General features: G+C 55.1%; 2 protein-coding genes across 4 annotated transcripts in view; one reads left to right on the forward strand and one right to left on the reverse strand.

Annotated features, from left to right (window-relative positions):
• Positions 1–351: 351 nt before the first annotated feature.
• Positions 352–14934, reverse strand: COPE (coat protein complex I subunit epsilon). Its single transcript, XM_019641963.1, has 10 exons — positions 14747–14934; positions 9820–9882; positions 9472–9572; positions 6452–6604; positions 5206–5259; positions 4651–4732; positions 3345–3500; positions 1711–1779; positions 676–750; positions 352–568 (listed from the first exon to the last, which is right to left on the reverse strand). Exons 1-10 carry the CDS (start codon positions 14870–14872, stop codon positions 521–523), a joined length of 927 nt encoding a protein of 308 aa, XP_019497508.1. The 5' UTR covers positions 14873–14934; the 3' UTR covers positions 352–520.
• Positions 14935–15025: 91 nt separating this feature from the next.
• Positions 15026–16636, forward strand: part of DDX49 (DEAD-box helicase 49) — an 8253-nt gene continuing 6642 nt past the window's right edge. For 2 of the 3 annotated variants that reach the window (XM_019641958.1, XM_019641957.1), the window contains exons 1-2: positions 15026–15341; positions 16174–16297. In XM_019641958.1, the coding sequence (XP_019497503.1) occupies positions 15227–15341; positions 16174–16297 (239 nt within the window). In that variant the 5' untranslated portion in view covers positions 15026–15226. The remainder of the gene's footprint in view (positions 15342–16173; positions 16298–16636) is intronic. The other variant, XM_019641959.1, reaches the window with a different exon arrangement.

Here is a 16636-nt window from a genome sequence, read left to right on the forward strand (position 1 = left end):
GGGGCTATTTACTCCCATGAGGACCTGGTATACCCCTTCCTCGCTTGGCTGAGCTGAGGCTTGACAGCTTCTGGCCTCACCACCTACAGACCACCTGGGGGTCCTGGGTTTGAATCCTGGTATCCCTCTTTATAGCTGTGATCTCTCTTTGCCTCTGTTTCCCTGGATGCCAACTGGATTTGGGAACATGGCTGTGCCTCCTACAGCTCAGCAGCCCAGCGCAGCTGTTTGAGGGGCAGGGGAGTCTGTGCAGCTGCAGACTGTGGTATCCAGGGCCCCATGCTCAGGCCCCTCCCACTCCAGCCTTGGTTCCCACATGCCCCCCTCAAAATGGCTAGAGCAAACATGAAATAAGTGGGGATACCTGGAGTGGAGAAGTTTATTGACAGAAGGGGGCTGGGTTTCCAGCCTCTGCCTCTGGCCAGAGGGAGGGAGAGTGGACAAGGGCCAGTGGCCAGTGCGGAAGGCAGCACAGCTGGGCCTCACCTCCGCGCTGTGGAAATGGCGTCCGGGGCCAGCCTCAGGCGCTGGGTGCGTAATGTAGCACCAGCCTGTCAAAGTCGTTTTCCTTCAGCACAAAAGGTGGTGGGACGAAAAGAGAAAGGGGAGCACACATGAGACAGGCCCCAAGTTCTGGGTCCTCCCTGGATGGGCCTGGGGGGGTCTGGGGCTCACCTTGGCCTGGTACTCCTTAATGAAGGGGTGGGACCTGTGGGCATCCTTCAGCTGGGACAGGTAGCGGTTTGTCACCTGTGGGGGAGGTGAGGCCAGGTTAGTTGAACATGGGGACCCCTTGTGGCTCTGACCTGCAGGGCTGGGGTTGGGTGGGACGAGAGCTGCCTAATGGATCCCCTGGCAGGAGTCCTGGTCTCCCCATATGCCCTCCATCACCCCACCCTGGAATAGCACCTGGCAGAGTCAGGCAAGGCCAATACCTTGGCACATGGATGTGAGATGCACCATAGGGTTCATGGGAGTGGGCTGGACAGGGACCTCTAGCCCCCTGGACAGAGGGGTCAGAAGTGAAGACCAGGTCAAGGGGAGATGAATTTGAGGCACCCAGAGGCCTGGGGACTGAAACCTGAAGCCCCAGCAGAGACTTCGCTTTTGGCCTTACCCCACCCGTCAGGCCCAACCCTGACCAGACAGAGTTAGGGCATTTGTCTGGCACTGTCTCCCCGAAACTAGAGATCTGGGGCTGTTTCTGGGGCAAGTGGGAGGGTCGTCTTATCAGTCCTGCACCACCTCAGCCTGAGGACCCTTCTGCAAGGGCTAGTGAATGACTACCATGCAGCCCTGGGCTGGCCCTTGGCCCGCTGGGCCCTTCACCTAAACAAGCGGTGCCCTGGCATCCTCCCCCCTCCCCACCTTCAAACAAGGTGGGATCACTCCCCTGAGCCCCTTTACAACCTGTTGCTCACCCCCAACCCTGAGGTGGCAAAGGCCGGGGTCCCAGCCAGAATACCCTCTGAACCTCGGCCCACTTGTCCACAGGACCCATGGGAGCAGTTGACGTATGGCCCTGGCTAGGGTGGGGGCCCTGGGGGAGCACCTGTCACGCCAACTTCCCAGGGCCCTGCAGCAATGGCAACTGTTAACCACCAGTGGGGAGTGGGTTTTTGCCCCGACCCCAGGCCAACGCTGAAGTCCAGACCCTGAGGGTCAGACAACTCTCCTGCATCTGGCTGGGGGAGCGGGGAGGGGACCTACCTCAGGGGGCTTGCCTAGGTGCTGGGACAGGACGATGAGGTTGACCAGCGTCTCTGGGTGACCACTGTCCTAGAAACATAAGGGGACACCAGGCAAGCAGGATCAGCTCCTCCAGGCCCCAGACTTGGCCTGCCCACCCCTCACCACCCTGGGGTGGGGACATGGCCTGCACAAAGTCACACCCTCAGAAGTGGGGCAGGGCCAGGGATACAAGACTCCGAGTGTTCCCCACACTGGCCACTCTGCAAGCCAGTAACATCAGGGCCCTTACTCCTGTCCCCGCTACCTCCCCACACCAGCTGCCTTCCCTCTGAGCTTGTTACTTCATCAGCAGACCAGGTTGAGACAGCGCCCCCTTGCCTGTCACAACTTGGGAGGGTCCTATTTATCCCAATCTCAAAGTAACAAAGCCCGGCCAAAGGCAGCCTCAGCGCTGCCACAGCCCAGCTGTCCCTCATGCTGGAGGACGAGGTCTGAGACCACAGGCAGAGCCCGCCCATCCCGCCTGTTCCCAGGAGGCTTTGGCAGGAAGCTGCTGGGAAATTACCACAACCTCCAGAAAAGTGACGTCATTCCACCCGCCCACGCTGGGCTCTGAGGCTCAGGGAACCCTGGGAACCTGCCGGCCGCTGCCTCAGCCAGGAAACTCAGCCAGAGCCCCTGGTGGCTAGAAAGCAGCAACATGGGGGGAGCCTTGCCTGAGCACTTGGGGCAGAAATGCGCCTCCCAGAATGCACGGCACTGCAGGCTTAAGAGGCTGCATGGATGCTGGCCTCCTCCACAGACCCAGCTCCACCCCAGGGTGTCCTTCTTTGCAGAGACCCCTTCTCCCGCCAGCACAGGGCATTCTGGCAGGGTGAGGTAGGTAGCTCTGCGTGTGCAGTCTGAGGACACTGGCCCATAGGAGCATCCAACTAATACCCATATGGTCTATCCTCACTCTGCAAACAACCTTCTGATAACTCGGCCCCTTGCAGAGATGAACAGGGAGAAAGCTTCCTACTGCTGTCAGTGTCTCATTATATTACATGTTTTCCAAAAATGGAAAAAGCTTTGATGTCTTTTCCAGTTAGAAAAATACAGTGAAAGACCTCAGATGTCACAACTGTGACCGTCCCAGAGGACAGCACTCTCAGTCCCTCTTTTTGACAGGGCCCACGCACTGCCTCCTGTCTGCAGTTTGCTCTCCCCTCCCTTGTAGTGAACTGTGGGTATCTCTTCCAAAACAGACCCGGGTGAGGGGTCATATTGAGGGTCCTGGGCCAGGCAGCCAAGGTGACAGAAAGGAAGGGCTGGGGTATGTCCAGTCAGCTCAGGCCAACTCAGGCCCTGGCTGACAGGGTCCTCCCATGTCCAAGAGAAACTGGAATCACCGTTTTTTTGGTTTGTTTGTTTTTATTTTTTTTATAGAGGGCAGTGTCACTGGCCCTCCTATGTGGGATCCGAACCAGGGCCCTCTGGCGTCCCAAGCCAGTTCTTAACCAACGCGCCACTCGGCCGGCTGGAATCACCGTTTTTGCAATCACGATTTTTAACTGCTTTTGCATTAAAATTCCTATGGTGCTACACGGCACCGCCTGTGTCACCTGCCATCCCCTCCGGGAGCCCCGGGATTTGGGCTGGGCCTGCCCTACCTTGTCCAGTGCCTCCTGCAACACGCCCTCAGCTGCCTCCCAGCGACCCTGGGCCATGTGGCACGCCGCCTGCCCATTGAGCAGCAGCAAGGTGGATGAGCACTTGTCGGCCATTTCCTGGAAGATGTAGTAGGCATCCTGCAGCTTCTCACCACCCTGTGGGGACAGTTTTAACATCACTGCTTTGTCACCCTGCTGTCCAGGTCTACCCCTGCCCACTCCCTCACAGAGTAGGGGGTTTCCAGCACTTTGCAGACACGATCCCAGCATAGCCAGCCCACAGCAGGCACTCCTCAGACACTGCAAAAACCCACACATAGCCTGTGTCCTGCTGATGGCCGAAATGACACGCAGCCACCTCACACCCGGCTCCCCCAGCCCTCAGTTTACAGACTTGAAGCTGAAGCTTCTAAAGGAACACTTAGCCCATGGGCATCCAGGCCTAAGGCAAGTGGAGACCACTGGGTCACATGGCCCATCAGGGGTGGCCTCTGCTCTGTTATCAGCAGCCCTGACCCTGCCCACCCAGGTTCTGAGTTCTGTCCTCCTGCTAAAAACGCAGACTCATGCTTGCCGGGGAGCCTGAGACCAAGGTGTGCTTGTGAAAACAGGAAAGACAACTGGAGAGAGCCATCGGGGTTTGTCCCACTACACTGGATGCATACTGGAGTCTGGCCTGGGCGAGGCCTCATTCACTGAGGGCAGTGTAGACTCACGCAGATGGGAAGCACATTTTAAAAGGCTTACACAAAAGAGCAACTCAGAGAACAGAAGCTGAGTGCCAAAAGCCAGGAAAGGGGCTGTTGCCTAGAGATGGGGGACAGGGGTGCCCAGGCATGTGGGAAAGGGCTGGGCGCAGGGAAAGGCACCAGGGGGACACTGGCAACTGCCCAATGCCAGGAGCCCACAGAGCAAGCTGAGCAGCAGCCAGGCCCAATCAGACTCTGAAGGAGGGGGCAATGCCACGCTGGCGTGCTCCATGCATCCCAGGGGTACAATGTGGGCGGAGGTACCCTGAGTTTGGTTGGAGCTCCCAGTTTGTCCACTCTGATTCTGGCCAAGCTGCTTGGCTGCAAGCAGCTCAGAATGGGGTCGAGGCTGAGTGAAGTGGGAAACATGCCAGGGGTGGCCCAGGTTGGGCTGGGGGGTTCTTCTGGGGGATGAGCCCCAAATAAGCAGCAGTCCAGTGCAAACACAGAACCCCACATATGCACTCCCCTGACAGGAGCAGTGGTGCTAGATGCAGGGGCTACCTCCTGGCTCCCTGAGGCTCCTGCCCCCCAGCCCTGTGTGGTCTGGGGCTCACCACAGCCAGGTTGACCCAGGCGGTGGCCAGCTGGGTGAGGGTGGCGTCCTCATCTTGGTCCTGCATTTTCTTCAGCTCCTTCCTAGGGGTAGAGAAGAGAGATGGTAGGGAGCCAAGTGGCCTGGCGGGTGCCTCCCTCACCACACCCATTCCTTGCTCATGAAGCATACACACACGGGCCCTGGCCCAGCCACCCCCACCCATGGCTCAGATATGCCGGCTTCACCACACTCATGAAGCCCACCACAACCCTGCAGGGCGGCCCCCACCACTCGCATCAGAGGTTTGGACAACGTTGCCCCTAGTCGCTGCAGGAATGGCGGATAAAGATGGTGTGTCACCCCAATGAACTGGAATTAAATAGCTGGAGAAATGACCGCGCCACCATGTTCCAGGCCTTGGGGATAGTTTGGGGACAGTCCCCATGCTGAGTGCCCCCTTGAGGGCAGAGGCCCAGCTTCCGGAGAACATGGGTCCTGATGTGGCCTCGTTGCTGTTCAGACACCTCTGATGCACAGGCCCAAGCCCATCAGCCCCAGGTGGGTAAGTACTTACCGGGCAAGGTCCAGGCGGTCCAGCTTCAGCAGAACCTGCACCGTCATGGCCATGCTATGGGACAGAGCAGGCAGTCAGCAGGCACTCTCCCCACTCTATCCCCATCAGGGTTCACTCCGTGTAGGTGCCACCCCCTAGAGCATTCCTATGAGTGCTCATCCACCAGCCCTGCCTTATAGAGGGGGAAACTGAGGCTGACCGCCAGCCTAGCAGAGACGAACTCAGACTGAGGCACTGCTCACTGGGCCGAGCCGCCCACCACCTCCTGGGGCCCTGGCTCCCACATCTCACTACTGACCATGCGTGGGACAGGAGCTCCTATGGGATCCTGAGGACGCACACTCCAGGCCTGTGGCTCACTCCCTGTCCACCCCCAGGTTGGGCACCATGTCTACACCCACCTCCTCCCCTTCTCGAATTCAGTCACAGATGCAGTACTGTGTGGGGGCAGCTGATCATCCCTTCAGTTCCCGCAACCACTGCCTCCCTCTCAGCCCCAGAGCTGTGACTTATGTGGCTGATTGTTCCCAAGTTTTCCCACCAGAACGTGACCTAGCAACCAGAGCAACACTCACAGAAGCCTAAGAAACACTCGCAGAGCCCGCTGCCTTGTTAGCTCTGCACCACACCTGTTTCTAACCTATTGCACACCCCTTTCTGGACCGAGGAGGGAGGTAAACAGATATATAACAAACATGAGGGAAGGCAGGCACCAGAGAGCTCAAGGAGAGGGCAACTGTGCCCTCTGGGGCCACAGCCCTGGACTCAGAGGCCTGGACACAGCACCCTGGATGCAGCGTCAGCCCAGAGTCACCTCCTGGGGTTGGGGGGTGGAGCTGACTGCACACTGCGCTGGGCTCCAGCACCCAAGCTCTGGAGTGCCCTTAAGAAGGGTCAGCCTCAGGGGAGGACATGGAAAGGCCAGGGTCAGAACACAGAGAGGGTATACAGAAACCGTGGACAGAGACAAAGGTGTTTTCTGCTCTGCCCTAGGAAACAGAGGGTTTTTAGCCCCAGGCGCTGTGCCCTTGGAGCAGCAGCCGAGCTGTGCAGAAAGGAGTGGTATCTCCTAGACCAAGAATAAGAAATGCAGCCTGAACAGGAGGCCTAAGTCCCGCAGATCTCTCAAAGCAGCCCTCACTTCTCCATTCCCATGACGACAGCCAAAGAGGCCCTGAGCAGCCTAGAGACTGGAGGGGCCACTCAGCCCTCCAGGCTGTCCTCCCAGAGCAGGATGGGTGTTTACCACTCCAGGCTATCCCCCTGGTGTAGGGCGCGCAGTGCAGAGTCCGGGTTCTGGTCGTGGAAGTAGATAGAAGCTGCCATTAGCAGGAATGTGGTGTTGGTCACATCCACACTCCTGCTCATCTCTCGGTCCAGCTCAGCAACAATTGTGTCCCTGTAAAACAAGGCACTTAGGACCCACAGCTGGAAGTGGCTTCGCTCCTGCAGGAGCAGACACACCACAAAGGACGAGGTAGGCTCCCAGGGGTGCACAGCAGCGGGAGGGAGGGGGCCCTCAGGGGTCCAGCTGTCTCTATCTAGCCCCACTGCATGCCAGCCTCACCACCTTCCCACAAGGCACTTCTTATCCTCACATAGAGAGGGAAACGGAGGCTGAGCACTCCAGGCCTGTGGGGAGGTGTGGTGCAGGAGGGGCCATGCCCACCACACAGCATGAATGACGGCCCAGGCCTAGGGTGCCCCAGCTCTCAGAACTAGGTGGCTATTATGTCGACTCTGCCCCTGACATGGAGAAACAGACTGACTTGCCAGGGGTGCCTGTGCAGGGACATGAGGCTGCAAAGGTAAACCTCACACCAGTGACACTGCTACCTTCCTGAGGAGGCCTGTGGTCCACTCCTGGCAGGTGGGCGACATGCTGGGCTGGGGGCCGGCAGCTAGGCTGAAGTCAGGGCTGGGCCAAGGCCAACTGGACAACCCCACAACCCCAGGGAGCCTAAGCCATGGTCTGCTTAGCTGGAAAATAAAGCTGAGACCCCATGTTTCAGAGGGCTGCTGAGTAGTTGATGGGAGAAGGGAGGCTTGGGCCCAGCCGAAGTCACTATTGCTGTCCAGGATCCATAGTCTCTACAAATGTGTACATGTCATGCGGGTGCTAGAGAGGAGCCACTGAAGCTTCTGGCTTGGTCCCTGGCACACAGGGTACAGACATGCTGCCTGTTGTCACTGCAACGTTAGTGTTGTACGTTGTGCCTGTCACGTACTGTAGTTATCCTCGCAGGCTCCAGCACCTTCTCCAACGCCTGCTTCCCAGGCTGTTTTGGAGGGGCAGTGGTTTGTGCTGCCAGGATGGACGCACCACACGCCAGTCTGCTTTCTGGGGCAACACCCTGCTTCCTGTGGTTTCCTTTCTGTAATGCTCACAGCAGCCACCGCTCCTGGAAGGCCCCAGGATTCCTTCCCCTTCCATAGGAGAATGGGGCTTGTCACTATGGTTAGTGAAGTGTGAAGCAGGGAGAAATGATGGCCTCCGGAGGTCACTTGTCTTAGTGTCCTGGGGCTGCTGACACAAAGTACCACGAACTGAGGGGATCAAAACAGAAATTTTGGGCCGGCCGAGTGGCTCAGTTGATTAAGAACTTGCCCAAGGGTGTAAGCTCTGAACAACAGGGTCGTCGGTTCTAGTCCCACATGGGCCAGTGACACTGCGCCTGAGCTGAGCTGCCGAGTTGCCTACAGGTGGCAGGATGGCTCAGCGGGTGAGAGCACGTGCTCCTAACAAGGCTGCTGGTTTGAATGGTGGGCTATGCCCACCCGCAACTAATTGAACACAGCACCTTGAACTGAGCAGCACAACTAGACTTGGATCTGAGCTTGCTGCACCCTCCACAACTAAGACTGAAGGACAACAATGTGGCTGTTACCCTCCCTCAATCCCCCAATTAAAACAAAACAAAACAGAAATTTGTTCTCTCATAGCTCTAGAGGCCAGAAATCCAAGATCAAGGGATGGGCAAGGCTGGCTCCTTCTGGAGGCTCTGACAGGTCTCTCTCCTGGTGCTGGTGGCTGCAGCAGTCCTTAGCATGTGTCCGCATCACCTCAATCTCTGCCTCTGTCTTCTCTGTCTCTTTTTCTGTCTCTTATGAGCCCCATCCTATACTCAGGATAATTTCAAGATCCTTAACTACTTTTATCTGCAAAGACTCCATGTCCAGTGAGGTCACATTCACAGATTCTGAATGCCAGGACACAAACATATCTTCTGAGGCCCTATTCAGCTCCACTGCTCATAAGCAACCCCCCGAACCTTGGGCTTTGCGGATGAAAGAGTCCAATCACAGGAGGTAGTGACAGGGCGCTGCCCTCCACAGAAGTGGAGGTGGGGGTCACAGCAGACAGTTTCACCCATGGCCACAGGCGCCCATGAGGAAAGCATGGAGTCACCAAGGTCAGGACCACATCCTGGTCTAGGAAGCTTCAAAGGGCAGAGATTGGGGAAGGTCCCTCTGAAAAGTGTCATGGAGCCATGAGAAATGGCCCAAGGTGCTGGTGGTGAGTTCCTGGGGCTATGATGGGTGTGGAGGGTGCAAAACAGCTCCCTATTGCGGGCCTTGGAGCCTGTGGGGTTGTGTGGGTGCTCCAAGCACAGGTAAAGCAGGGTCGCCTGGTTCCACCCACAGCCAAGAGGGACATGCACCTGGGTGAGCATCGCTGTGGCAGGGAATGGCCTGTGAAAATGTAAACCAGGAATTGCCTGAGGCCAGCACACTGAGTACCTAAGTATAGGTGTATCTAGTCCTGGGGAGCTCAGCCCTGACCCTAGCGTGGGCAGGCGAGACCCACTCTGCCCTCCCTGGGCCACAGGAGGGTGTAGAGTTTATGGGTCCCCACAGACCCTCCCCCAGACACTGCCCTCAGGAGTTTGACAATCATTGGTCTGTGGTCTGTGGCTGGGGAGAACCCACATCTCAGGGTAAGGTCTCAGCATATCCCCACCTGACATCCACCGAGCCCTCCTTCTGGGGAGACAATCAGCAGGTAGTACAGCCGTTACCCCCCGTCCGGCAGAGGGTCCCAGCCCTGTGTGTCTGGGGGAGGCCCCCTCTGCAACACCCAGGGCAGTTCCTTCAGGGAGCCCCTCAGAGTACCCTGAGAGCATCTACACATGTCCTTGTTTCTGATTCCCTAGACCCCTCTGAAGCAGAATCCATTGCTGCCCCGCACTGTGCAGGTGGAGAAAACCCAGGCTCAGGGAGGTGAGGGGGCAGGGAGGAGGGATACACCTTCCCCCCAGTCCTCACCTCTGGCTCTCACTGGCCAGGTACTCGGCGAACATGCGCACAGCCTGGAGCTCGGGGGCTGAGGTGGGCTTGATCTCATCCAGGACCACTCCGTACTTCCTCTGAGGTAAGAAAAGCATGCTGTCAGCTCCACCTGCCCTCCCCTGCCATGAGGTTTACATGTCTTCAGCCCCTGGAACACAGAGGGTTCTTGGGGCTCCAGCATCACCCTGGCGAAACCCTAATGCCTGGGGCTGACACCTACCACCCCTGGGGACCCCTCAGCCTGCCAGGTGCCCCACCCCGACTCAGGACTCTCTTTTTTACTCTCCCGTCCCAGAAACACTGGCAGTCACAGCTCATGCTCACCTGTGCAAGGTATGCTCTGTACAAGAAGACATCCCTTTCCACGTCTCTCTCCGGGCTCGATGGCTGTGGAAACAGAGGCAAGCCATGACACATGGGGCCATGTGCCAGACAGGCCCTCAGAGGCCAGGGGCTTCCCTGGTGGAGTCCCAGCCCTGGTTTTCAGCTGCCTGGGACCTTGGGCAGCAGGAGAGAGGCCTCCGCTGAGAGCACATAGCATAGCGTGCACTTGATCTTGTCCCATCCCAAAATCACCCCAGAAAGGAAGCTCAACTGTCACCCGTGCATTCAGGGTGAGAGGCTGGACACCACCAAAAGTGCCACAACTGCTCCAGCCACATGGCGAGGTGATGGGTGATGCTGGAGAACAGATGGGACCCAGGTAGAGATGTGCAAAGGGAACGTTCTACAATAAATACTTCCATGTAGCTTGTTCCTGTCCTGTTTTTGTTTCAAAGCATTCTTTAAACATGACACACAGACGAGACGAAGGCCTTTCAGAGGACCTTTCTGGGAGAGCTCAGCTCTGCTGCCCTGGTGCAGTGATGTCTGTGTCCAACCTGGGCCAGGTGAGACCTCGGGAACCACCCTATCCTTGGGGAAGAGGTCCACATGTTACACCCCCCAGCCCAGCCACTGCACAGAGCCGAGAAGCAGAAGTGAGGAGACCTCACATAGCATTCACTGTGGGACTTGAAGGAAGGTCCCAGAAAGCTGCAGGGAGGTGAGGGACCCTCCCTTGGGAGAACAGCTTTTGGACCCCAGGGTGCTGGCCGACTTCTTGGGAGGCCCTGCGGTGCCTGGGACAGGTCAGCACAGAAAAGCTTGGCCCAGGGAGCCTGGGGGGCACTGGGACAGGAGACCTGGGGAGCTGGGAGAGAAAAAGTGAGGTGGGAAGGGGTCCTCCAAACTGCAGGGGCTGGGAAAGTGCCCAGAGAGATGGCCTGTCCAGATGCCACAGCACAGGAACAAAAGGTTCAGAGTCCCACGGGTGGGGGTACACCAGGATTGCCCTCCCCCAAGGTGAGAAGATTCCTAATCATAATGCCTTCTTCTCCCCAGCCTGAGGTGGGGGCGGGGTGCGGGGGGAGGTGAGAATGGTGTGTCCTCCCAGGCCAAGGGAGACCACAAACAAGAAGCCTGGCTCCTGGCCCCAGCCCAACTCTGGCCAACTTCACTGCAGGGTCCCAGAGGGGATTTGGTCATGATCTGGAACATAGCATCTGCTAAATAAGTGACTCTCAAATGACCCTCAGAGGTGGACCCTGGTAAGGACTATCCATTTGGGGGACCCCACACCACCTACAGTAAAAACACAGACAAGCACTGGCCTTGGTGTCACCAAAGCAAGGATATAATGGCATGCCCTGAAAGGGACTCTGAGTTCCAGAGGTGACTCTGAGCCTCAGCTACCATCTGTAAAACAGGCACCACCAATGACCCCACAGGACTGCCAAGGTGTTACTGAGACACCTCATGCAGATGCTCAGGACCCTCTCAATCAGCTGGAGAGCAGAGTTTCTGGGAGGCATAACAACAAGAACATATGTACATATCAGGGGCACCACAGGGTCCCTGATGCATGACACCAGGTGAGCTCTCTGGTCCTCAGTCCTGACAGCTCATCAGAATCAGCTGGGAGCTCAGAAACCAGCATTGCCAGAAGGCCCATGCCCCATGAATGCCGCCCAGCACTGGGGTGGGCCTACTTGCCCTCAGGCAGAGCAGAGGTACAGCCAAGACCTGAGAGCAAGGGGTACTGTCTGGGGAGACCAGTAATGGGATGAAGTAAGAGGATGCATCCCCTGTCTTTATTGTCCAAGTGGCCATCAGAGTCAGCTGACCACACTAGGTGGTCAGCTTCTCAAAGCTTTCTTCTCTGTTTTGTCCCCAATACCTGGGTGGTGCCTGCCATCTTGTGGGCACTTAAGAAACATTTGACAAATGGGGACATGATGGTGATATAGCGTTAGGACACACCAGTGTTCTACCTAAGGCCACCTCATGGTGCCTATCTGAGGTTGCTGGGGTGGCTGTAATGAACTACCACAAACTGGGGGCTTAAAACAACAGAAACTTATCCTCTCACCGTGCTGGAGGCCAGAAGTCTGAGATCAAGGTGTCAGTAGGGCCATACTCCTTCCAAAGACTCTAGGGGAGGATACTTGTCTCCCGTCAGCTTCTGGTAGCTCCAGGCATTCCTAGGTTTATGACTGTATCATCCTAACCTCTGCCTCCATCTTCTCTGTCTGCCTCAAACCTTTCTGTCTCTTTTAGAAGGTCACCAGTCATTGGATTTAGGGCCTCTTTAAATCCAGGCTTATTTTATCTAGAGATCCTTCACTGAATTACATCTGCAAAGGCCCTTTTTCTAAATAAGTCACATTGACAGGTTCTGGGTGGACATCTTTGCAGAGACAGCATTCAATGTAGTACAGTCTGCCAAAGAGGCTTAGGCGCCCCATGGGCCAGAATTAAATCACATCAGATGGCTCAGCAGGGTCAGTGCTCCCATTCTCTGGATGCATCAAGGATGTCTTGGTCTGGTGCTAGCACATCTTTACCATGTTGCCAAAGAGGGTGCATGTCCAAGGCTTAGGGGCTGGGTCGTGTCTGCCTCCAGCCAGAGTGACTGCTGGTATGGTTTTCAGTCACTCCGTAAAGCAGATCATGTTGGTTCTTTCAAGCAACAATGTAAAGTTTGCATATTATGATGGGAGAAGACTCAAAGAACACATTACTATGATGTAAGCAAAACAGACACAGCAAAAAGCAAAAGGTAGAATGTGAGTACAATGCTGAATCTCACAGTGACCCTACTGAGATAGATGTCATTGTTCCCATTTGACAGGAGGGGAAACTGAGACTCAGAGAGATGCAATGACTTAGACCTGGTTTCAGAGAGAACACAGGAAAGCTGGAATCTGAGCCCAGGTCTATCTCAATCTTCTCACAGCCTACACTACCCCAGCAAGGAAGCACATACAATTCTGGTGGTGGGCCAAATAAGGCTCCTCAGAGATGTCCACTGTAAATAGCTTACATTATATCACAAGAGCGACTTTGCTAATGTGATCAAGGTTATGGACCCTAAAATGGGGAGAATGTGCTGGTTATCCTGGAGGGCCCAATCTAATCACAGAAGGCCTTAAAAACAGACATTAGGCAGAAGGAATGCAGCAGAAGAAAAATTTGAGACTTCAAGTGTGAGAACCCCATGGCTGGTTCTGAGATGAGGGGGCTACATGCGAGGTTGAGTACTGGAGAGAAGCCTCTAGGAGTTAAGAGTGGCCCCAGGTAAAGAGCCCAAAATCTGAATGAGTTGGGAAACAGATTCTTCCCAAGAACCTCCAGAAAAGACACAGCCCAGCAGACACCTTGATTTTAGCTTGCTGAGAGGCATGTTGGACTTCTGACCTATAGCAACCATGAGACAATACATTTGTGTTGTCTTAAGCGGTTTGTGATAAGTAGTCAAGGCAGCAACAGAAAATTAATACAATCGTGCAAATGTTATCTCTACAAATCCTAACAGCTTCCTGAAGTCTGTTTCAAGTTTTATTCCCATCATATGGATGATGCTCCAAAGGCAAGAATCATGGAAAGCAAGCCTTCTTTACTTCAGAGTCTAAATTTCCCCAGAACCCTCTGGCTGCCTCTGTGAAGATGTCTGTCACTCCCTTGCTTGGTGTTCTGATGGCCTCCCACACCTTTGGAATAAAATCCAAATCCCTGCTTTGGCCCCCAAGGCCCCGCCCACCTCATTATCAGTCCTCCCCTTCACCACCTCCCCACTTCTGCTACACTGGCCTCTTATGTCTTGACTACCCTGAGCTCATACCTGCCTCATCACCTTTGCAGCAACTTATGGGGTTAGATGCTTCTCAAGGCTCAGTCTCAGGTTCAAATGAGTCAGAGAGGCACGGCTTATCAGACCACTCCCATGTGAAGCAGCAACCCCCCTCCTCCCCAATCTCCAACTCAGCACTTTTTATCTCTGCCCCCCCCCTCCCGCCCACACATACAGTGCTCAAGTTCAAGTTGGAATTACATATATATTCACTCACTTCTTTACTTACTCTCTTTGGAACACTAGGCTGTGAAGGCAGGCAAACATCCTGTGCCATGTTCACTGCTCTTAAAAATTCTCCAATGGTTCACTCTCAAAGTTACAGTAACACCCATGTCCCTCCCTCAAAGGTCCTGCTAATGGCTCCTGCAGCCCCCTCTCCAGTCACCAGCTCCTCGCTGGCTGGGCCCTGCCTGCATGTTTATTTTCTAGCTCTCAAACAGCCAAGCTCATTTGCACCATGCTCCATCACACCATCTCCCGACTTGTTTATTTACTCATTTATTTACTTGTTTACTGTCTCCCTGGCGAGGCTGAGATTCCCGAGAAAGAGCTGGGAGTTTTGTCTATTTTATCACCGTTTTGAACCAGCACGAATACACTGCCTGACCCATAGCGATGTTCACTGAGGAATGAATGAAAGAGCGAGTATGGGGAGAAACAACCCGGCTAGTGGGGCAAGGTAATGTCGGGGAAGCCATTTCTCTCTTGAGCGTCGGTATTCTCATCTGTAAAATGAGGATAAACAGTCCCTACTTCATGGAAATTGAGGGTATGGCGGCACAAAGTGGGCGTTCAACAAATGAAAAATTGTTACCATTATTATTACTACAGTGACATAAATGCCTCTCTTATTCAAATGCCTGCCAGCGCGCAGAGCGAGCACTCTGAGAAGTACAAACTGCTACTGCTTTGGGTGTTGTCATGGCACGAGGATTAACTCCTCACTGCTTCTGAAAACATGAGTGGGTGCGGTTGGAACGCCGCGAGAGAAAGGGAGTTTTCAAAATCAGAGCACGACCCGCAGCCACCAGGAAGCGTCCTCCGCCCCCAGCGTTCCCCGCCCCCGAGCAGCCGCACCTTCACCCGCTGCGCCTCGTTGATGCACTGCTGGTAGCTGCCGATGTAGAAGGCGTTCTTCACGTCGAACAGCTCGTCCACCTCCCCGGAGCCGCCGGAGGTCGGGCCCGGGGCTGGAGGTGCCATGTCGCTGTGCTCTCACCCGCTCCTCTTCCTGAGGGACACGTCGGCCGGAAGCAGGAAGCCGCCGTGCAGCACGCCGGGAAATGTAGTTTACTCGGCCTGGAGATGAGCAAATGGTAAACTCCTAAACGGAAGTAAATGGGCGGGAGACGCAAGCGCAGAGCATTTCGGGAATTGTAGTTTGATCCGATCCTGCGCGCCACTGGGATTCACGAAAACATGGTAAGGATGATATCGAGGCTGGAAATGGAACAGAGCTGAAGAGGGAGGCGGATCCAATCAACGAGAGCGTTTTCGTGACGTCATCGGCACGCACCGGAAGCGCGGCTCACATGGGTTCTGCGGCTGGCGGCAAGAATGGCGGGGTTTGCGGAGCTTCGACTGTCTTCTTGGCTCGTGGAACAGTGTCGGCAGCTAGGTTTGAAGCAGCCCACGCCAGTGCAACTCGGCTGCATCCCCGCCATCTTGGAGGGTGAGTTTGGCTGGACCTCTTCCTCAGGAGGTGTGCCCGCTCCTGTCGCCTCCCTTCCCTTTACCCACGCTGGTCCTGCGAGGCGAGGGGCAGCCTCGGGAGTTTCGGGGAGCCTGGGTTCCTGAGGCACACTAGGCAGCTTTGGCATTTAGGTTGCACGACTGACTCGCTGTGTGTCCCCGCACAAGTTATGTAGTGTCTGAAACTTTCATAGTCTCAGAGTTCAGGGAGGGCTTGGTGAATGACTAACCGATAGTTGTGGTAAAGTTGAGTAGAGCTTCCACTATCTTCATTTTACAAATGGAAAGTGAGGTTGTCAAGATTACTGGTAGATCCAGAACTCTGGTCCTGTGACAGCTCTTCTCACTCTTCTGGCCCAACCCAGTTTTGCCATTACAGAGATGTCCTCATAAAATCTAGGATGTGGCAAGTCGAGGATTAAACAAAGGTGAAAGAACCCACAGGGAGCATAAAATGCAGATTGTGGGAGGGCATACCAGATTCCCCAAGCTCATGCTGGGGGTGGGGATTGTCAAAATGATGTAGTGGTTAGTAGCATCTTGGGTCAGATGGATGTGAGTTCCAGTTCAGCCTGCTACTCACCAGGGCAAATCTCTGAGTCTCAGTTTCACCTTCTGTTAAATAGAAATTATAATGGCATCTCTCTCCTAGAATTTATCAATTGCCCACAATGGGAAGTTGTTAGTATGCCCGGAATGGGAGTACTGGGCACACAGTTAACTGCTCATTAAATGTTGGCTGTTGTAAACTGTGCTCGATGGAACAACTGTTTACACCTAAACTGTCTTGATGTTGTTTGCTCTCTGTCCAGGTAGGGACTGCCTGGGCTGTGCCAAGACCGGCAGTGGCAAGACGGCAGCATTTGTGCTGCCCATCTTACAGAAGCTGTCTGAAGATCCCTATGGCATCTTCTGCCTTGTCTTGACACCCACCAGGTGAGCCTTATCCCCCCATCACACACACAGGCCTCCTGGGTGAATTAACCAACTGCATTATCTCAGGCAAGTGCCTTTACCTCTCTGAGCTGCACTTTCTCTGTGTGCAAAATGGGCACAAAATCATGCCTCCTCTTAGGGGTGCTGCAGAATTAGACAACATAATTGTTTAAGCATAGGGCTTGACTGAGGGCAAGAGCTGGCCAGACAGGAGCTGTCAGTAGTCTAGTAGGTCAAAAAATAGGCATATCTCCTATTCCTGGGCAGATAGATGTGGTGGTTGACATAGGTTCTCTAATGGCGTGCTATAAGGATGTGGTCTGGGACTGGATGGGGTCA

Source organism: Hipposideros armiger, unplaced genomic scaffold (assembly GCF_001890085.2).
Source record: "Hipposideros armiger isolate ML-2016 unplaced genomic scaffold, ASM189008v1 scaffold_64, whole genome shotgun sequence".
Taxonomy (NCBI): domain Eukaryota; kingdom Metazoa; phylum Chordata; class Mammalia; order Chiroptera; family Hipposideridae; genus Hipposideros; species Hipposideros armiger.